We start from the raw sequence: 17,307 nt of genomic DNA, 5'->3' as shown, positions 1-17,307 counted from the left end.
CCTGCTTTTCTGCAGCACAGCATCACAACCTCTTCTGGTGTCCCCATCTCCCTGCAGCTTGCTGGGATGGGAGCCCAGGTCACAGCACCCCTTGGAGTCAGACATGGTGGGGTCCCAGGGCAGGGGAGAGACCACTCAGGAGGGCTGGGCTGAGCTGATGGAAAATGTGAGACGAGAAGCAGCTGCAGGAGCTGCATCATGACAAACCTTTGTCTTGCAAGGGCCAACCTAATTCAACAGGCATGCAGTGGAGTTAGGGCACTTAGTCTGCACTAAGGAGCCTTATCCACAGGGTAAGGGTAATGCTACACTGTCCTGCAACATTAATTATTCCAATATTCATCCTCCTGGGAGCCCTGGGAAGAAGAATTTTGCTCTGCAGTAAACGGTGTTAAATAGTATATTTGTATGTGTGCAAGTGCTTTCAAATGCAAAGAAAACAGAATCTGAGAGTCCCCACAGAAAAGTGCTCTGGAGGGCTTCCAGCTGCTTTGAGGATTTTAAGAGCCTGTTCTAGGCTGTACCTTCAAAAGATCGATTTAAATGCTGCCTGCTTTGTACTCATTGTTTATAAAGTTGAAAGCGTTTCTGATGGTGACTATTCATTCTCACAGTTGCGTGCAGAACAGAAGCAGGTTGGTTTAACTCCTTCCCTGCCACGTCCTGGGAAGATCAGGTGGCTCTGCAGAGAGATCAGCTCAGCGCAGGCACTGAGGAACTTATAGGTCAAGAAATTAAATTCCTGCAGTAATCAAGTCTTTCAGCACCTGGTGGGATGGAGTTTATCAGGGCACCGTGTTATTTTGCGTTCAGGATGCGTGCTTGTATATGTCTGTGTTGGACGGCACCGTGTTGTACAGTTCTGTCTGCTGTAGGAGCAGAACTTCATCCTCCCACAGAGGGGTTTGTCATGTTCCCTCTGCAGCAATGGAGAAGGTCTCTAGAAGATGACCTGCTTGTAGGGAAGAATTGACACATTGATGTCCTCAAGGCAGTGCCAACTATCCTGGGGCAGCACCCATTGCAGAGTGTAGGAAATTCCCTTCCAGTCTACCTTGAACTCCGTGGTTATAAAGGATGGCCCGAAACTCTGCCGTAAGAGCAGACTTGTTCTGTTCTATCATGAGTTTGGAACAGTGACCAGAAGTTTAGCTTGAGTGTTTCTACCCAAGGATGCTCTCAAAGGGGGTCAGCAAGCTGTCCATGGTCTGTCTGCAAGGCAGCCAGCAAGGGTGAAGGAGGGACTCCCCCCAGGGCTCCTTCAGAGCTTTGTAGGTCTCGTCGCTGAGGGACAGCATTCATGTTTTCTTGCTTAGCACCTCTGACTTGGGGCCATCACAGGGGATACGGGCGTCTTATCTTCTTGTCAGTCTTGCCATCCCAGCTGCAACTTCAGACGTACCTTCTCAACCCTCTCCCACCTGCTCTAGGCACTAGCAGACTTCAGAGCCTTGTAGAAGCAGACTCTTGAGAAGGAGCCATCAGAAAACTTTCCCAGGACAAGAGGAAGTGTAGGTTGCAGCCTGTTTACAAACACGTCCTCCGTGCCATTCTAACCCTTTTTGCCCTCTAGCACACTGTTAAATTTTCAGTGGTTTCAAGCATGTTTTTTTCCACTTTCCATTTTTAAGCTGTTCTATGGCTCCACAGATCTCAGGCTTAGGAAACTGTCTCTAATAGTGCACTGCAGTTTGCACTGCTTAATTACATCTTGCTCCTCATAACTGTGTACTTAAGGTTGATCTCAAGCAGTTTTTCTCCATAGGCCATGCCAGACAATGGACCTTTGTAAGAAGAAAGGGGAACTCCCCATTTCAGATTAAAAAGCTCAGAGTTATGCCATCTTTCTTTTCATCAGCATTTAAGTAACTTCCCTAGCACCCTATAGACCGTGAACTTCAGTAGTAATCATGCCCAAATCAGGTTTGTAGTCTTCAGCTTCATATCTTTAGACAGTTCAGAGGCTGAGCTCATATAATGATTTTTGAATGCCAATTAATCTGAGATGTTGTCTGCTTTTTCTTTCCCATCATGGTAGAAGGATGTAATAAGAGTCCCCAGTTCAATTAAATGCGTACATTAGATGGTTGCTCAAATCCATGAGCAAGCAGAGCATGACTCCTCGTTCTGCTAGGTGTGGACTTCAATTTATGCTTAAAGAGGAGCGATAAGATGTAGCCAAACTCAGTGAACCTCCCAGGAAAACCCAGGGTTTTGTCCTTCGCAGTCCACTGAGGCTGAATCTGGCCAAATGAAGACCCATGAGGTTCCTCCTGTCTCAGTGTGATCCATGCAGCTTCTGGTTTGTTGTTAGCTAAACCTCATCATCTCCCTGTGTATCTTCACAATGAACAGCAGTTAAGTGTTTTAACTGGCTCCTGAATTCATGTTTCCAAGATTTGTGCATTTCTGTACTAAATTGCCCATCTCCATTTGGTCTTCTTACTTCCTTAAGCTGACTTATTGTGCACAGACCTCTACAGATGCCAGACCTTCAAAATGAAAAACCTGCACCCAGTTGTTTATTGGAAAAAATGTGTATTCTTACCCTGGGAGACTAGCTCTGGCCCTGTGCTTTTTGGATGACAGGTGGGGTTTCCAGCCAGACTTCCATTTAAATAAGAGTACTGTAATTAAAAGGAGCTGGCTAAAGAAATTGCACAAATTAGAGCAGACAGCTGTTATTTGAAAAGAACAAATGCTGTGTGTTTTGTTGTTGTTGTTTTGTTTGGTTTTAAATGACCAGCTCTTGGCTTGCTGCCAGAGATGCTTACGTTGGATTTTATGGACAAAAATCTTCCTTCAGCTGTTAAAAATATACATGAAAAGATCTCTCCCCCCTGCTCCAAATTGTGATGGGTGCTAGGCAACAAAAGGAACATATTCATAAACTTTAGCGTAGCCTGGAGATAACTAACTTCAGATGTTTAATAAACAGAGAAAATAAGGCATCCATTTATTTTATTCATGCATTTATGCACAGAAGCTGAGATTACTGAAATAGAAGTTTAGACTGGGAGCATAGCTCATTGCACAGATACAGAGAATGGAGCTCCTCCTGCTTTATAGGTAAAGTGATTGGTTTGAATGAAAAAAAAAAATATCTGATATCTCCCTGGTGGTGAAAGCAGTGAGGGGATCAGTATGGCATGCACCAAGGACTGGAAGGGAGACCTAGGTGACATTTTCTGCTTTTTTTTTCAGTTCAGAGATCCCCCCCATCCCTCTTATGTACCAGGAAGAGAGTTTTCCACTGCCCTGGTAGAATAGCTGATGGTTGCAAGTGATTGGGAAGGAGGGCTGGATATTTTCTCAGTCTTCTCTGGCATGCAAGCACTCAATGAGCAGCCAGAAATATGAGTAGTTCATGAGTATTCCCACTAGCACGTTAAATCCTACCTTATTTAACAGAGCAGCTCCCAGGCTTAAAATCAAACTTGCTTCATTTGGCCAGTGTCTCTGGTAACTTGAAAAGGGCAAACCCTTGTTCACCTATAAAAGATGTGTGGGAATGCAGGTAACACCAGCCTGAGATCACTCCACTGGGTGGGTGATGCCCAGGGCTGGGATCAGAGGAGACCTGGGTTTTGCTTCTGCCTAGTCCCCCAGTGAACTTGTCCCTCTGTCCTTGCATTAAACAAGCACTCTACAGTCACTCATCCCCTTTTAGTGACCCTTGAGCTCTGATGGTAAAAACCAATGGCACTGACTGGGTATTAAGTGGATTCACAATGTTTGCTAATGCTGTTTATACAAATTAAAGCACAGAGGGTGAGTACAGGCTTGGAGAACAAAGAACAGAAATGAGGAATTTGTAGAAGAAACTGCTTTCTCTCCAAAACCTTGGCTGTAATCTTTTCCTTCCTCTTTTTGAGTGATTTCTGGGTGTGCTTTTTCAACTTTATTTCCCCCTTCCCCACCCCTAATGTTCATCTTGTCTTATTCTCTAGGAAAATCTCTTCTTTGTGATGGAGTATCTCAACGGAGGAGACCTCATGTTCCATATCCAGAATTGTCATAAGTTCGACCTTACCAGAGCCACGTAAGATGTTATGATTACCTTTTGGCTTGCAGCTCTCACACATGGTAGACGCAAAGGCAGCAGCTGGAGACACCAGGGCTCTTAGTTTTATTCCCAGCTCTGCCACTGCCCTGTGAGGGTAACCTTGGGCACATCCCTTGACCTCTCTGTGTCTTATCCCTGACTTCAAAATGCTCTCAGCTGGATTTTAGTCTGGAAACAGAACCACTTCCAATCCCAGCTGTCTCCAAAATGAACAAAACAGACGCACAGGTCATCACCCCAACTCACTGGCTGACTTGGATCAAGTCACTTCCTCTCCCTGTCATCTTTCCCCGCCTACAGAAGGCTTTTTAGAGCACATCCACGCAGTTCATTGCAGTCAGATGTGAACGCGTTTTGCATTCTTGGTCAACCAGGGAAGCTATTTCTGTCTGGAAACATTACAGATGCTGCTACACCCTCGTCAGCATTACATCTGCTGGCAGTCTCATCCTTTAGCTTACAAATAAGGGGCCTCCTTCCAGCATGTGAACTGGCTCCCATAGCTTGTGCTAACCTCAGAATATTCCCCCAAACACTTGCTCACAGCCAAGAGCTGGGCTGGATGGAAGCTGTGCCTTAGACTGCTTTGCTTGCTGGATCAGTCCCTTTCACCCGGGGGCTCTTCAGCTGAAATCTTACCTCTGAAAGTGCCTTGAGTGTCTACAAACAGCCTTGAGCATGCCTGAGATCTTATTTAGATGGCTCATGGATGAGGTTCATACTAAAGCAACCTACAGGTGCCTGCTTTGAATTACAGCAACCCTGCGGTCGCTCTACAATTGCGCTCATTTAATTCTTGCTCAGCCCAGCACTGGAGGCCCCAGAAATGACATCGTGCACCCAACCTCCACCCTGGCTTTGCCATCATCAAAGAAATCCCACAGATGCATTTTCAGCTGTCTCAACCTCTTGTTCTTTATAACACCACTTCAAATGAAGTTCACAGTCCAGTGATCAGAGGCAAAGCTCTTGTTTGTTAGAAGTAATAGAATATGCTCGTTTTTCCTTTTAATGTTTGAGTCAAAAAAAAAAAAAAGATAAAGCTCATCAAAACTGCAAAAGGTAAATTCAAATCAAAAATTAATACACCAAAAGAGAATTAAAAATGTATTTAGCTCTTTTTAAAGTAAATAGAAGAATTCAAATACATGAAAGGTGTTTTTAATCCTTCTGCGAACAAAAGGTATTTGAAAAGTCAACACTGAAACCACTATAAGAATTAATTTTTATTTAATAATTTAAAAAAAAATAATCATTTAAATCAGTGTTTAATTTGCTGGTTGTTTTCTTTTCCAAAAGCATGTGAATGTTCAGAATTAAGCCCTCAGGCCAATGCACTGAAGACTGGTGAAGCAAAGGATACAAATACCTGGAGGATATGACCTGTGGTTACGTTCCCTTCTGGGCAGAGCACTTTCATCATGCAGTGATGTTTCATCTTTACGCTGCCTCTTTGCAGCAGGATGTGTTTTTGTCCTTTAGGCAGAAACGTGTTAAGAACAAAGTTCTAAAACTCCAAAAGACTCCACAGGAAGGCCACTGAACTGCTAGCTTGTCCACATCTTGGGTAAAATTTCAAAAGCAAGTAGTTGATGTGGGCAGTGAAGAGATCTGTGTGACAAGCTAAGGAGCTTGTTGTCCCCAAGCCCAGATGTCCTCCTGCCTGTCCCCATGCTGGCACCACTCAGCTCTTTGTGCAGCAGCCACTGAACACAGCTATTTCCAGCTGCCTTTTTGAGTTCTGAAGCATTAGCTGTAAGTCTGATGCAGTCTGGTGCATTGCTGTAAATAAGTGATTTACACAAAATATGTAAATAAGGGAGAGGTAGACACCACCCACTCTTCCTTCCTTGCTACAGGAACCATCTCTTGAGGCAAGGCAGGGTACGCAATTGGAGCTGGGTAATGGTTTATTTGTTTGTTTCATTTATGACCTTGAGACATCCTTAGGTACTTAAGGACATGTACTCAGAAACTGTTACACATCAAAAAATGTCAGCTAGCCGTGTTTTGTTGTCTCCTAGACTAGTGGGCTTCAAATCCCTGCCATTTCCCAGAGTGGTTTCAGTGCTGGATGGAGGGCTAGCTACATGGAGTGCTTTTGGGAATTCCACATTGTCCATTGGTTACCTGTAAAATCCAGTTACTCCAAGCCTTCTGGAGACACTCCAAGGTTTCTGGGGACTTAATGAAATTTTGGCTCCTATGAAGGCAAAGTTTCCATCTTTTGGGGGTCTAGCTGAAAGCAGCTGCTGGAAAGCAACCATTCTAACTTGTTCTTTCTGTCACTCAGGTTCTATGCTGCTGAAATCATATGTGGGCTGCAGTTCCTTCATTCAAAGGGCATAATATACAGGTAATTTTACTCCTCGGTGTCCGATATGTTAAACCTTTCTTCTTTCCCTGCAAGCACTAATTGTGACTGAGAGACTTTCCCTTGGATGCACTTACTGTCATCAAACATCTATGCAGATTCACTTTTGACAATGGCCTGCTGTTTTCTTTTGAAGAGATAGCTCAGAAAAAGGCAGTTTTGAGCCCTTCTTAGGAATTCAGTCCTCTTTCAGTTAACATTAAAGCAAACTCTTTGATGCATTTACACCAAGTCTTTCATTTAGCACTCAGCATAAGCACACAGTTTAAGCTTTCCATGGATGAAGATACATAAGGTCAAGCTAGCCATGAGAAATGTGGTATATCTGCTGTACTGCTTACCCTGGAACAGTGGTGAAAAGGTCAGCTCACGTAACAGCAATGGGGAGACAGCAATGTACCTTAATTTGGGAGTTAGTTATTAACAGGTTTATTCTACACAGCCCCATGGGATCCATCTTATCATCACGACTCTGAGCTAGCCACCCAAGCCTTTCTTGGAGTAAGTGGAGTAAACAGAGAAAAATCCATTTTTTCAGGTGTCAGTTCATCAAACTTGTGTTAGACTGTCCATGAGAAGTGAGCTTTCTATCAGTGGGCTCTGTAGAGAGCAGATGGATACTAGGTCAGGCACTAAAGGCAGCTGCACTCAGACAGAAGAATCTTCTCCCAGACTTCCAAAACTGGGAGGAACTTAGTCCGTGATTCATCAGCCTGCCAAATCCTGCAGAGAAAAAATCTTCTACTGTAAAATTGCCCATTCCAGTTTCTTCTTTACTTCCCTAAGAGCTTGGAAGTTATGCATGAATGTTTTGATCTAATACACAAAGGTTGTGCTTGAGACCTATATGAAAGGGCAAGGGACAAGATGGAAGCAAGAGGGGCTGCAGAAATCAGGAAATGGTCTGTTTTCCGATGGCTGAAAGGAGAAACTGAATTTCTGGGGAACCCTCGTCTAACTCATCTTCTTGGCAACCATTAGTTACTACACTGCAGTATTTTGTGAAAAAGGGAATTGAATAGCTTGTAACAAACACATGAGAAAGCTCACTAAAGCAATGTTTGCTGAAACCAAAATGAGCTTATTTCAATGTTTGTCACATAGTGTGAACACTAGAAAAATGCTAAAAGTGAATGGCTTGTTTACAATTCACTCTCCCATTAAACTCAAGCTTTGATTCATATAAACTCTCATTATTCATTATTAGTACTCATGTGAGAGCTGTTTATTGACCAGTGAGGGTGACTGCATAAACATGAGATCAATATCGATAACATTAAGCCAGGATGATCTCTGGGGTCTCAGCATTTTGTGAAGTGCCCAAACCACTTAGCCGTGTCTGTTGTTCTTACTTAGACTTGTTAGAAAAGTTGATTAAAAATATCTGCAGGATGTTTTGAATTCGTGACAGGACTGTTAAAGATGACTTTTTGCTTATAACTCACATTTTTATTTGAAACTGCTGTACCAATACTGTGCCAGGTTTTGGGGCCCGTTTTCCCATGAAACAAAAGATCATGAGAGACTGTGCTGGGAAGTGGGGGCAAAATGGGATAGCTAGACATGGTGGTACAAAGAAATAGCTTATTCCCAGGAGTCAGTGTGGCTTTGCTTTGGATATCAGGCTTTGATAGGAAATATTTGACCAGTCCTACTCCTTTTTCCTTTTTTTTTTTTTTCCTGAAGGCAATGACCACAAGGTCACTTGAGAACTCACAACCATCAGTATCTCAGTCAGAGCTAACTAAGCATTTAGAAAAGTGAATAGAAATCATTTTTGAAACTACATCACTTGTGATGTAGTAAGAATAACGAATCCAGCTGTTCTGTCTCATGCACCCATGTCTGGAAATGTTGGCTTAAATTTTAATGAATGAGCCGAGGCATTTTTGGCAGAAAATCCAATCCCTTGAGCCAATGAGTTTGAGGCTCATCAAAATAATGAAAGCGAACTGTAGGTGATGGGTTTTTTGTTTCGCTTCAGACTACCAGATGAATAAAAGCAGTGCTGGCAGCCAGAGATTGATCTCAATGGTGTAACTAGAATAAGTCATTCCAGCTGGAAATTGTGACAACATGAGTGTCTGCCACTTGGAAAGCAAATGTCTTGGTTGTCTCTATATTTCTTTTTGATTGATGACTCCTACTTTTTCTTTGGCTGTATTCTAGCAGCAACGAACTATTGCCCGATGACAACAGTTTTGTAGACACTACAAAGGAGCTTTGCAGAGGGAGGATGAAGAGACACATCTTCCCCACAACTGTAGGTGACTGAGGAAAATTGTGCATTAGAAGTGACCTTCTTGAAAAAGTCAAATGGACAAGGTCATTTCTGAGAAAAAAAAAATATGTATTTGTAAAACTGTTGTCACCAGGAGCGTGGCTATATAGCAGCCCTGTGGTAAGGACTCTTGCCTGAGATGTGGAAAATGTGTATAGGCTGTGAATCAGCAGATGTTGGAAAAGACCAATTGTCACCTCAGCGGTGTACAAATCCAGTTGTTTTATCTGTGTGCACTGGGAGTCTTGAGAGGCAGCAGTGATTGAGAGCATGGTTCAGGCAGTACAGGAGCATGGGTGCTCCAAGAGCAGGTATGCAAATTCTACCTACATCCCAGGTGAGGTGGAGCATCACTGATCCAAACATCTCCCTGAATCATTGTTACAATGAAAATCAAAATGTTTAGGTAAGATGCAAAAATCTAACATGGAAGCTATGCCAGCCTTCCTTTCTTTATGCCTTTTTCTTTATTTCTTTACATTATTTTCTATCCTTTCAGAAGTTATTCCCACATGGGGGGACCTCTTTGTTCTCTGTAAATGACCATGATTCATCAGCTCACTTGCTTTTATTTCTTTCTTCTTTTTTTTTTAATATTTGATTATTATTTTTTTCTCTCTTTCTGGGATCTTTGCTTCCCACAGCAGCTCTCAGAGTCTGAAACCTCTGATAGCACCTTGGCAGCTATGTGTGAAGGGCTTGTAAACCTCTGGGGCTCAGATAGTACAGCCCATGAGTGAAAAGTTGGTAGATGTTCTGCTGATGTCCAGCATTGTTCTTACCCTCTGCAAGCCATGGAAGGCTCACAGGTCCTTACCTCATCCAACATTTGTAAAGCCTGCACTGGAAGGGAAATATGGGAGTAGCTTCAGAGACAGTACTGAAGCTCCCAGGAAAGGGGGGAGTGAGAATTAGCCAGTCCCTTTTTGCTCCCCTTCTCCAGGCAGTGTTAGAGCAGAAGTATCAACCTGGACAAAGCATTTTTAGCTTCACTATTCTGCATCCTCCAAGGAGAGATGCAAATATCTTGGATAAAGTTAGATAAAGCAAATGAGTCAGTGCTTATACAGGAGGAATGAGGAAGATGAATTTTGAACTTCTAGAGAGAGCAGCTCATCCTCTAGCCCTCAGCCTTCTTTTGTAATTGGAACATGTAGGCAATTAGTGAATTAATGAGTGTATTTTGCTAAAATCACTTGCATGGCTCTGTAACACTTTAAAAGAAGGGATTCTTTTCTCTTCCTCCACAGAGACTTGAAGCTAGACAACGTCCTCTTGGACAATGAGGGGCACATCAAAATTGCTGACTTCGGGATGTGTAAGGAGAACATGTTTGGAGATGCGAAGACAAGTACTTTCTGTGGGACTCCTGACTATATCGCTCCGGAGGTAGGTGCCAGATCTGGGGAGGTCAGCAAGCTGCTGTGGGACAGAGAACTCATCTTCAGACATGGCTGTTTGTCAGTGGTGGTGGTGCATGCAAAAAGCAATAACCTGCTTGTGAATGGTTTCAGGCTAGGAACCAGATTTCAGCTTGACTCCACAAGCTGCCTCCAGGTGAAGGAGGCCCTGAAACTATAGGTGATGTGGCTGTGTGAGGGCCAGGCCATGCTTGAGTTAATGAGGGCAAGGCAGAGCTCACACCTCGAGTTAAGGGCCTGCTCTGCCCTCTTTACATAAGATATTTGTGCTACATGTGAGGTACTGCCCGCTGAGGCTGGGGCTTGCTTGGAGACAGTCTACAAGGTCCATGCATTGTAGACATATCAGCAGGTACTCTTCTTCTTCCCCAGCTAATACACTTGGTGGAGAAAAGCTGAAGCTGGCCTTCATGTGTCCCTGCAGTAAAGCTGGATGGTCACAGACAGCAGACTTCAGTTTTCCCACAGCAAGATCCCCTGCCCTTCCCCTTATTTTTTCATGTTTCCCACACAGAAGCTTGTTCTCATTTTCTTTTTCTAGCAAATGTAGATTTTTTGGTCTAGATTCATTCAGAAAAGAACAAACTCCCTTAACCTGTTGAGTTCAAACAATGACAGCTCTCACTGTGGAGAGACTTTGACTAATTAGATGGCAAACTGAGGCCAAAGAAGACATTCTTCATCCTGGAGGAAAACCAAGAGTCATCCATGCATCATGTTCGACATCACTCTGAAATCCATTTATTTGACTTTCAAGCTCCCATTTCATGACTTCATGATGGATATCAGTACTTTCCAAATGGCTTTTAAAGCTCGTGTTTTTTTCCCCTTCTCTATAATTCATTGATCATTTAGCATGCACCAAAGGCCTCGATTCTGGTCTAAGTCACACCACTGCTGACACAGGGACAGGTCTCTTCAGTAATTGGATTTGTATTGCCTGAGAACAGGTGTAAGTGTGCTCTGCCATCAAGCTGCAACTGTCTTTTATTCCATTTCAAAATGCTTTTATTAAATTAAAAAAAAAAAGGAGAGAAAAAAAAAATATTTTTTCTGATCCTGAAAGAGAGCTGAGTGATAATCCATTATCTGTGATTTTACTTCATAGGAGAGAGTCGAAAATAGCTCAGAGGTTTTATTTCTGTGCTATCATTTATTTTAGAGATTCAACGAGTGCATATAAAATGTTTTACCTCCAAATTGAAAGAACTGCTAGAGTTTATGGATCACCTCTCCTGCCAGAGGTTGAAGCCATGGACTTCTTGTCAGTATTTCAATGTGGCTGCTAGCACTGTAATTTGTTGCAGGCACAGCACCTTGGCTACAGCTGTGCAAATACGGGGATTTGGGGTCAGCAGGCAAGCCATTTTTTATCTCAAAAAATATTTGACCAAAAAAAAAGAGTTAAATTAAATTTCTAGAGTTCATTTTGTTTAGAGAACACAAAGCTAATAACTTTTTTCCTTGACTAACATAAATCATTTAATTTAGTTTTCCAGATACTTTAAACTTTGAAAAGTAAGGCCTTATAAAAGAAATGTGTCTTTTCAGGAGGAAAGGTTTGGATGATTTTGTTTATTAGCAGCCTAGAAGAAATGTATTAGGGAGACTTGCTGCTTCCCTTTTTTCACTCTGAATGAAACATATTGTTTGTATTGCCTCATGTTCAAATAGTTTTTTTTTTTGTTCTGCTTTATTTGTCATCATTTTTTCTCTTTTGGGATTTTGGAGACAGATGTGTTAACCATGAACACTCTACATCAGCTTGGGTTTAGACTTCTGATATTAAGGTCCTGCTTTGCTAGATGCCACAGGTACATCAGAGGGGGATACTTCTCACATTAGGTGAGAAAATTCATCTAAAAAAGAAGCATCAGATGGCACCTTATAGCATTGTAGGAGGGCTAGCTTTGCCAGAAGCCAAGTCATCCCTTCCTACCTTAGATATGTAAGTCAGATAAATCACCATTTTTCCTCCATTGACTGTAGAAAGACTCTGGATAACTAGCTTAATAATAAGACAAATAACTTTTAGGAAATAAGATGAATCCAGACCCAAGTGGCAAACTCTGTCCTAAAGCATTTACAAGCAGTGAAGACAAGGTATGAAATCACTTTAAAATGACTCAGACAAGTCTACAATACCTCAGAGCCAGGAGTAAAGATTCTCTAAATCACAATTTTTCAGCTATCAGCAATTTAATATACACTAGTCTAGATAATTGTTTTCACTGGTGTTATGCCATGTTCGTGTTTTGCTATTGATACCTACACTGTAATTGTAGTATAGAGGACGGCAATGCAACCGGGCTGTGGGAGCAAAAGCAAAGATCATGGCTTAAAAATACATATTACTCCTTAGTTCTTTTAATTTATACTTTAATTTTAGTACCTTTAATTCCAGCTCTAAAACTGCAGTGAGGATCCTAGACATCATAGTCTTCGTATGTATCATAGACATCTGCAATGTAATTATCTATATATGAGCAAGTTGTCAAGGTTCCTTAATAACTGAAGGAGATGAACGGGGGTAGATATTTAGCTGGATGTCTAAAATTTGCATAATGTTCTTATTTCCAAATCGTATATCTAAAAAGAATTTTGCTCAACCAGAGGGAAGTTTGAAAGTTTGGTGGTATCTGGCCAATTTTGCGGGGGAAGAAAATTCCAGATCTGGTCTTTAGGGAGGTCATTACCCCAACCAACCTGTCCTGGTCACTGCACACTGGATGTAACCTTCATTTTATAGCATTTTATATTCTTCATCAAACTGACAATTGCATGGTATGCTGTTTGAAATTCCTTTTGCTGAAATTGAAACCTCTTGGAAAACCCCTACTGGCTGTTGCTCTGGCTCAGGGTTCAGGTAGGGGAGAACGCCTCTGCTATCACATTCAGTGCAAAGCAGCTTTTGAAGGATCAGGGCCTGGCCACCTTTCTGAAGTTGAAATACTGATGACAGACATTTTGTGTCTGTCTTTTTCACTCCTCTCTTTGGGCAGATATTGCTGGGGCAGAAGTACAACACCTCTGTTGACTGGTGGTCCTTTGGTGTCCTTCTGTATGAGATGCTTATTGGCCAATCTCCTTTCCATGGCCAAGATGAAGAGGAGCTTTTCCAGTCTATCCGTATGGATAACCCATTCTACCCTCGCTGGCTTGACAAGGATGCGAAGGACATTTTGGTGAAGGTAAGAATTACCATACATCAAATAAAAGTCTTTTTGACAGAACTGTCATCTTTGGCTCGTGTATCTCCACCTGTTGTTCAGAGAAACAGCTTTAGTATGATAGGGCCTGTGAGAGTCACTTTCTCTTTCATGTTTGGGCACCTCAAAGCTCATCCAGACAAAAGCTTTCAAGTGCAATACAGAGATTTCAGCTATGTAGTTGCATGCTTGCACACTCAGACACGTATGTTGTTATCGCTGCATCAAATCTACTCTCTCTCGAGAAGATGAAATATGGCCAGATCTTGGCCATTGTTTTTGGCATGTTAGTCTAAGAATCCCAATCAGAAATTTAGTAAGGTAGAAGAGTCCTCACACTCTCACCAACGTTGCTTGAGTTTGAGATCTTATCTGGTAGGACTGAATACACTGTTATTGATAAAGAGTAAAGTATTTCTTTTTCTTCAAAATTTTAGCTTTTTGTGAGAGAACCTGAGAGGAGACTGGGAGCAAAAGGGAACATCCGCCAGCATGCTTTTTTCCGGGAAATAAACTGGGAGGCTTTAGAAGAAAGAAGGATTGAACCTCCTTTCAAACCAAGAGTGGTAAGGATGTATCTTGTTTCATTTCCACCCATCTCATGCCATTCTTTCCTGAATCATTCCCTTCCCAAATATTTATACCCTCCAGCACATGCATGCAATAAACCAAACCCAGAACCCACAGTAATACTTTAAACCACTTTATTTAAGGATCCAAACTCTTCAGACGTGGGTCTTTAATGTCACATACCTCAAATTCCTAGCATCTTAAAGGTGGATATGAGCTGACTTTATACTTAAACTAGGAGTTTAAGGCACCAAGTTAAGGCTTTCAAAATGCCCTCAAACTTTCAGGGCCGTCTTCTAGAGTTGTTCTGCACATCCAGCAGATGCAGGTGGTCAGCTAAGTCAGGATGGAATCAGTCCTATTAATAACAATAACAAAATTTAACTTGACAAGTGCAATTACATTTTGCAGTCCTTCACAAGCATTCTTTACCCAATGTGACCAATCTGCTGTTTTACAATGTTGTAACATCCCTTCAAGGCAGAATTAACGGGTCACAGCCTCAGTGCCTCCTGCATAAGATGTATTCCCACCACTACTTCAACAGGACAGTAATAAGCAAGTGATTAGCATTGGTTGCTGAATATTGAGAGTTCAGACAGACAGCAGTTCACTGCAGCTTAACAAGTTACTGTGCATCGTTGGGGCTGCAGTAGCCAACTATTGTGGAAAAAGACTGAGAGCAAACACTCTGTGGTTTCCTTGGCTGAGCCAAGCTTGCTCCCAGCTAGTTGAGCTGAGCCCATAGCAAACAGCCTGATATGGCTCATACTATTATAATGAAGACCTGAATATTAGTGGTTTGACACTGTTTTCTTTTTCCTTTTCTTGAAGAAATCGCCAAGTGACTGTAGCAACTTCGACAAGGAATTTCTAAATGAAAAGCCTAGACTATCCTGTGCTGACAGAGCACTGATTAACAGCATGGACCAAAATATGTTCCGCAACTTTTCTTTCGTGAACCCTAAAATGGAAAAAATATTTTCCTGAGATCTGTCTTACTGAAGAAATTCTCTGTAATGGTTTGAGTAACACTTTGTCAGCTGAAGACTGGGCATGGTTATTTTAACCAAGAACCCACCAGAAAAACACGTCAGTGAAAATTCATACCATGCCTGGAGGCTTTCAGCTCGTTCCAGTCTGTAGCAGATGCCAGCCACGCTTCACTAATAATGAAGTCTCTTCATGGCATCTTTTGGTCTCTAGTCTCTCTTTTCCCAATGTTCTTGAAGTTGAGAACATCTGAAAATGAAGAGGTGCCAAAACCTGTTCCTCTTTACTTGTACCTACAGCCAATGGGTTTCTCTATAAGAAAAAGCAAGCATATTTGTTCTTCTAGTGTTGTCAGTGCCCATTTCTGCAATTCTCACTTAGGCCCACCTCCTTCTGAAGGATGAGTGGTGAACTCAGGGCCTGAGGACATCTGGGAAGACTTCAGGTTGAGTGTCTTTGCAACCTCCATTTGTACATATGCAGAATTGTGTCTGTGTTGAGTTTTGAAGAAGCAAATTAACTCCCCTCACACTTTAAAAATAACCCTCGCAGGTATTGGGATTTAATGCTGTGCCATAAGGTCCACTGAGACAAATAAACTTTGTAGGTGCACATTCCAGCACTCATATGTCTCAACCAAAGGCCATGAAACTAAGGGCTCAACCATGAAGGAAGATCACAACAATAGCAAGTGTCAAGATCCATACAGAAACCCAGAGGTTTTATCTTAGTACTTGAGCAGAAAAGACGGGAAGCTGCAGTACAGAAGAAAGCATTGAAAACCCCTTTTCTAAAGCTTTAACTGTCCTCAAACTCACCAGATTCAGAGCAAAATCTGCACTGGTCTTTCTGGAGTTTTACTCTAAATGTGCATCAGAAATATGGAAAAGTTTTCCTCAAACCATTCTTTAAGTATCATAAAATTGGCCTTTCAGTCACAGCATTGGCATATTTTCCTGGAATGCTAATAACCAGTCCTTGTAAAGGTTGATATGCTTCCTATAGCTCTAAATGGTGTCCCGACTCCTTGAAGACATGATGGGCATTGCAGACATGACGGGCACATCGCAGGAGAGCACACCAGGAGAGGGTGGCCCTCTCCCTCACCCCATGATATTTTGCTGCATATTCTACCTCTTTGCAGTCTGTGGATATGTTGGTGGGTTAAAAATAATCTCATCTGTGATCCGTTCATGACAGAATCCTTTTAAATAAAAATGCACTGTTTTCAGAGGTTGGAGAAATACAGAACCTCCCAATTACTGCTTGCCATGGAGACATTAGATAAATACTGGGTCAAAATTAAATCAAAGCCCCAAATTAGGATTCTGTAATATATATGTAATAAATGCTAAGGAATTAAGCAGTCATCCCAGCTGGTGTTAGGCTGTAACTGAAGCATGTAAATTTGGAGCTTCATTGCAAGTACTCCTCCAGCCCATTAAGAAGAGACGTTCTAGAAGGTGAGTCATCCCAAATTCGGATTATTTTTGGAGGTGCCCTTCTGGATCCACTGGAATGGGCACTTAACATCGACCTCCCAACAGGACGAATGCAGCCTTGAGGGCTGTGCAGCCACTGTGGGATATCATTGGCAGCAACTGCAGGCACTGAATACTGCAGGACCAACAGCAGAAGTGCCTAAAGTCAAAGAGAAAAGCAAATTGCCTTGAAAAAGGATTCATCCTGGTGACTTTTGTAAAATCCTTGCTCGTGCTGTATGGAGTACAATGGGGTTCTGTGCACAGTTTGTGCAGCTGGTCATCATGTTTAATTTGAATGGTAAACATGGATTTCTAAAATGCCAGTGCAGTTTGTACAGTTTAATAAAATGTTGTGTACAATTGGAAAATGTAGAAGTGATTAAGTGGGGACAAAAAATGAGGATGCTTGGAAAAGCTGTTAAAAAGGCTCTGTGCTTTCTGGGAGATGTTCCCCAGGGGAATTTCAACCCATAAATACACGGGATCATCAAGCATTTGGACAACTGTAACTACTCTGTGGCTGCAGGAGCAATTAAAAAGCCAGATGCTACCTGCATTTTCCACTGATGCCACAAAATACACTGTAGGATCAAACTGTCCCTGGATGTGACTGTGTTTGTTTCTACCGGTGCGTGGAGCTCGTAGTTTCCGTCAATGACAGGTCAGTATCTAAAGCAAGGATCTGGTGCTGTGCAAAGGTGCCCAAGAAGAGAGTAAAATGACCCTTTTCACTATTGGCAGGGGATACAGCTGGTAACTGGGGCTGCAGAACCAGATGTGAGGAGATGGGCAGTGTTAGAGGGCAATTAGGCCACCTTCCTTCAACACCCAAATGAGGATGGATCAGCCAGCTCCTGGGAGAGCTTGAATGTCTACGTGCTATGGAGCCTGGATGGCACAACCAGAGGT

The 17,307-nt window shown here is 42.3% G+C and overlaps 1 protein-coding gene across 3 annotated transcripts in view; it reads left to right on the top strand.

Annotated features, from left to right (window-relative positions):
• PRKCQ (protein kinase C theta) overlaps positions 1–16,762 on the top strand; it is a 59,456-nt gene extending 42,694 nt beyond the window's left edge. For 2 of the 3 annotated variants that reach the window (XM_050708897.1, XM_035549348.2), the window contains 6 exons: positions 3,951–4,042; positions 6,360–6,422; positions 9,972–10,110; positions 13,145–13,333; positions 13,789–13,917; positions 14,756–16,762. In XM_050708897.1, coding sequence (XP_050564854.1) covers positions 3,951–4,042; positions 6,360–6,422; positions 9,972–10,110; positions 13,145–13,333; positions 13,789–13,917; positions 14,756–14,911 — 768 coding nt within the window. In that variant the 3' untranslated portion in view covers positions 14,912–16,762. The remainder of the gene's footprint in view (positions 1–3,950; positions 4,043–6,359; positions 6,423–9,971; positions 10,111–13,144; positions 13,334–13,788; positions 13,918–14,755) is intronic. The other variant, XM_050708896.1, reaches the window with a different exon arrangement.
• The last annotated feature ends 545 nt before the right edge of the window (positions 16,763–17,307 follow it).

This window comes from Cygnus atratus, chromosome 1 (genome assembly GCF_013377495.2).
Source record: "Cygnus atratus isolate AKBS03 ecotype Queensland, Australia chromosome 1, CAtr_DNAZoo_HiC_assembly, whole genome shotgun sequence".
Lineage (NCBI taxonomy): Eukaryota > Metazoa > Chordata > Aves > Anseriformes > Anatidae > Cygnus > Cygnus atratus.
The sequence above is the reverse complement of the archived record's forward strand: the minus strand, read 5'-3'. Positions and strand labels throughout refer to the sequence as shown.